The sequence below is a fragment of the Coprinopsis cinerea genome (genome assembly GCF_000182895.1).
Source record: "Coprinopsis cinerea okayama7#130 chromosome 10 map unlocalized cont3.10, whole genome shotgun sequence".
Lineage (NCBI taxonomy): Eukaryota > Fungi > Basidiomycota > Agaricomycetes > Agaricales > Psathyrellaceae > Coprinopsis > Coprinopsis cinerea.
Genome location: NW_003307535.1, coordinates 2,196,709 through 2,200,883, shown reverse-complemented (window position 1 = coordinate 2,200,883; position 4,175 = coordinate 2,196,709). Strand labels below are relative to the sequence as shown.

General features: G+C 49.9%; 1 protein-coding gene across 1 annotated transcript; it reads right to left on the bottom strand.

Annotated features, from left to right (window-relative positions):
* Positions 1-1,806: 1,806 nt before the first annotated feature.
* On the bottom strand, positions 1,807-2,007 carry CC1G_15365 (hypothetical protein; the record flags this gene model as incomplete). Its single annotated transcript, XM_002910412.1, has 2 exons — positions 1,807-1,810; positions 1,880-2,007. The coding sequence occupies 2 exons, from the start codon at positions 2,005-2,007 to the stop codon at positions 1,807-1,809; spliced, it is 132 nt and encodes a 43-aa protein (XP_002910458.1).
* Positions 2,008-4,175: the final 2,168 nt, after the last annotated feature.

The following is a 4,175-nucleotide window of genomic DNA, read 5'->3' as shown; positions in this document are numbered from 1 at the left end:
GTCTGAATCATCTGCGTTCCATCACAAAATGCAAGGTCAATCAAGCCACGTCTATTGGAAAACCTAAATAGCAGGCGGGCGCTCTTCGAGACAATGAAGTGAAGAGTCGGATCTCGTAGAGTAGTGTGCTGTGGAAGGAGCCATGCACACATACTGTCACAGGTCTGGCAGAGGTAACTTTTTTTTGTTACAACTTCGCGTGAATGTTGTCCCATCTTCGAATTCACGATGAACCCACGCAAAGCTTAATGGAACAACAGACCTAGACACACCTTCCCATTGTCTCTATCCACCGTGGATCTTCGTAACGACTGCACCCAGCTCAGTGATTTCCCACAGCATATAGCATCTAGAGCGCTCCGACGTGGCCACGAAAGCGGGCCCTCGGTCTCCGTCGACTCTGGAACTGCCATGGCAGGCTGAGAACGTCGGGCCTGTGCGAGTTCTCCGACGAGTGCACACCCCCTTCCCAGGATCGTCACCGTCCACTTAGACACCGTGCCGCTCTCTCTGAATTCTATCCCGGCGGTGGAGGCATTACAGACGTCTCCGTCGCCTGTTTGATGCGTCTCGGACGTCCGAGAAACCTACAGCACAAGAGCGCGGTTTCCGGTAACTCAGTAGACCTAGTCGCGTATTCGACTAACAAAGCACAAGAAAAGAGAATATTCCAACATTCTTGTGGCGGACTTACACTAGGGTTGAATCTTCGGATTCTGGGATTCCTTCTACCAACCGATGTGAGGCGCTTCGCGTAACATACTACCGGGAATCAAATAGTGCTTCTCAGACGCTTGAGGATGACCATTGAGTATGTGCTTACTGGAACAACAAGCAAAGTTTGTTCCCGCTTCGGCATTCAAACATTCACCCGAGAGGGCCCCTAAGTCACTCTTAGAGGCCTCCAAACTGGGGAATGGCTACACCAGGTTACTCCGCCCTGTAGAAATCAGAATCCCGCTCAGGCGAGGGAATACCGACAGGCGCCCAAGGTTGTCCGCCGCCTCGGTGCACCGGGGTCCGTTGGCTTTCCGTTACTGAGGGGGTGTCCCACGTAGCTCTCGCCTCGGTCCGCCAACGCTGCTGTTACATACAGATTTCCTTTCCGAGTTCACCAAGACCGTGAGGACAGTGAAAATAGCGATAGAAGAAGAGTGGCTCGAGAATCTATTGCGGCGGAAGAGTGTCTATATTATACTCCATGACGAATACATTACAACATGCTGTGACTCCTAGGATAAAGATAGATTTATGATTGACTTGCCAATTCAGTACCATCGCAGATTTCCTCGCTCCGTCCAGATAGAAGATGAGACGGCACTCCCTAAAGAATTTGCATTAAGCGCCCAGTTGGTCGGCGGTTTCGAGCCGCCTGGAAAAAGAGACAAAAAAAGAGTGTGACGAGCTTGTAAATTGAAGTTCTTGTAGCTAAGTACACAGAGCGTAGAGGCTGAAATGCAAACTGTAGCTAACTTCAGGCCTGGTTAAGTCACTAATGAGTCACTTTCTTGCTGGAAAATGGAGCGATGAGACGCGGAAAGGCGATCTCCCGACAAATAGGAAGCCCGGATATATCCCAAGGCTGAGGGTGCTTGTAGCACGAATAGAAGCAGGTAGAATACGATTGAGATCTCATTTGAAAGCGGGGTGTAGACATCACTTCAAAATATATTAACCGGAAGAGCGCTCGAGCTGGTGGATATGCTTGGAAGCGCCTGGTCCATTTCGGAAGTTTCCAGTTACCAGTGGTTCATCGATAGGCATACTGATTGAAGAGCCATAGATTAACAGGAATACCCCCACAGGTCACCTACATAGCATGGTCAGTCACCCCAGAGTTGCATTGAAAGCCACGTTCCAGCTTCTAACACTCGATCACATCGCATCAGCCGGAACCCATGGCAGTGAGGTCTTTGTGTACGGTTTTGCAGCCTCAGATGTGCAGTTGGAGGTGATTTTTCCCAAGTAATCCATTACATTCGAAATGGCGCGTTCGAAGGAGGACATTATTTCGCATCTCAGAACGATGCACGTGGATCGTTTGAAAGTAGCCCTTATAAGCCGGAAGAGACATGGCTATCATTTGGTTGATTCTGCCGGTGTAAGGGCTATCACATCTCACCTCAGTGGGACGAGAATCGAAGCCAGCTCATGCCGGAAATGCTCAGTCCAAGGTTATAGACAAGGCAGGATACGACATTTAAACGCATGAACACCATTGGTCACTATTCTGGTGGCAGTCAAGAAGCCCGTCCTACTGAAACAATGATGGTTACTCCGAGTAGCACAAGGTTCTATACAACTAGGGCGGATGCACTTGTGGCCAGCATGTGTCAGTTGTGAATAGAAAGACAAAGACAGATATGAAACGCTTCGGAGGACGTTGCAGTCCTCCATCGATTTCAGGAGACAGAAGCGGCGGGTCCTTATACGATTCATGATAATTCCCGGTCATGCAGAATTTACGGTCCATGGCGAATTATGTTCAACTTATACTCTGCTAGCGCTCGCTGGACTCTTCGCAATGTGGTTTCAGGAGTCACCCCAGGTCTCCAACTGCATTAAGTAGCACTGCATCTGCAGTGACCGTGCCCTGGCGTCTCATCGCGTTGCTGTATCGCTACCCTACATAATTGGTTGTCCGCTCAAATCTCGCCGCTCACATCGGGGGGATGTGATTACTTGCACCCGCAAAACTGTGCACTATCTTTATAGCAGTCACGGCAACGGCCAGGGGCGAGGAAACCGTCCACTCCAAAATAGACAAACGAGCCCAGGACATGCTCGCCTATCGATCCAACTAGTCCCGGGGATCAGAATCGTCGAGCGTATCGATGAGTACCAGCGGTCTTCAGGTTATCAACTCGGAAGAAACGAGGTGGCACAGGCATAACCGCCTTGATCGTACACATAGTGCAAGTGATCAGGGTGATCAGGTCCCGAGTCCGCCACTGGGCCAAGACGCCGTACGAAGAGTCCAATCCCGAGGCAATGGTCACTGAATAGACTGAATAGGGCTCCTGAACTTCAGGAGATAGTAGGAGGTTGAAGTTTGGTGGATCGTGATAAGCTTTTATCCCAGTCCGACCATTGCGCCTCTACACGAACGGCACTATGTCAGTCCGATACCTAAGGAAGGGTAAAAATACTTTCGCCTTCCCTGAGTGGTTGATGTGGGTGTGAAGTGGGCACATAGTTCGAGCTGCAATGGAGTACCCCAGAATCATACGCCCTGCGGCAATCCTCTGGCCCAATCATCGACGAGCGAGCGTGAATAGCAAATAGGGACGGCCCGAAGTGACCAGATTCAAAAAGTCTAGAACCTCGCCTAAAAACTGAATTGAGTGACGAGAAAAAGTCGTATTTTCAAACGGGAAGGAAGAATTCCCGAAGCAATGTTCGAAAGAAGGATTTCCGCACCTGGACGCAAGGTCTAAACTATTAAAAGCATAAGAACCCGTATCGTGAGCTTCCATTTGTTCTGTCAAGACGCCTCCTGACATGCGAGCCCCTCACTCGAGTGGAGCTTGGATGTTCTCGAGGAGGACAAGGTAGGCGCTTTAGTAGCCGACGGAGACGCAGGACGGCTGCAGTAAGAAATGGAATGCTGCACGTGAACGGTGAATTGTGATAGTTGAGGAGCTGGATGTGGATGCTTTATATGGTATTCGGTCTATACCTATTCCTTCCATTTGGGAGGTGTGTGTATACTATCTGTCTGAGTATGTCGATCTGACCCCACTGATGGTCCGCGAACTGGTTCGCGCCGCCTCGGTTGGCGTGTTGGTCCACAAACTGAAGAGATATGGCGCTGATATGAGCCCCAAGCACAGTCTACTAGTATACAGAACGTCCGTACATATGTTATCGATGGCCTGAGATGTCAAACGAGCACATAATAGATGGTTGATAACGAGAAATGACCTCCCTATCGATACCACTAAGTTGAAGCTGATTGAATGGGCGGTCAATAGGTCACGAAAGACGGCATACTAGTAGCGCCACTCGCCACCTCGGAGATATTCAGTTGAGATAATCTTTACAGCTGAGATCTCTGATAGGATCGTTGGTAGGATCGTTCTATATCGTCTGCCAGGGTCCTGCAAACCAGAACAACGTGTTTGGAGGAGGCACCAGTTTCCCGCGCTGTTTGATCGGGGATCACTTCCACTCCG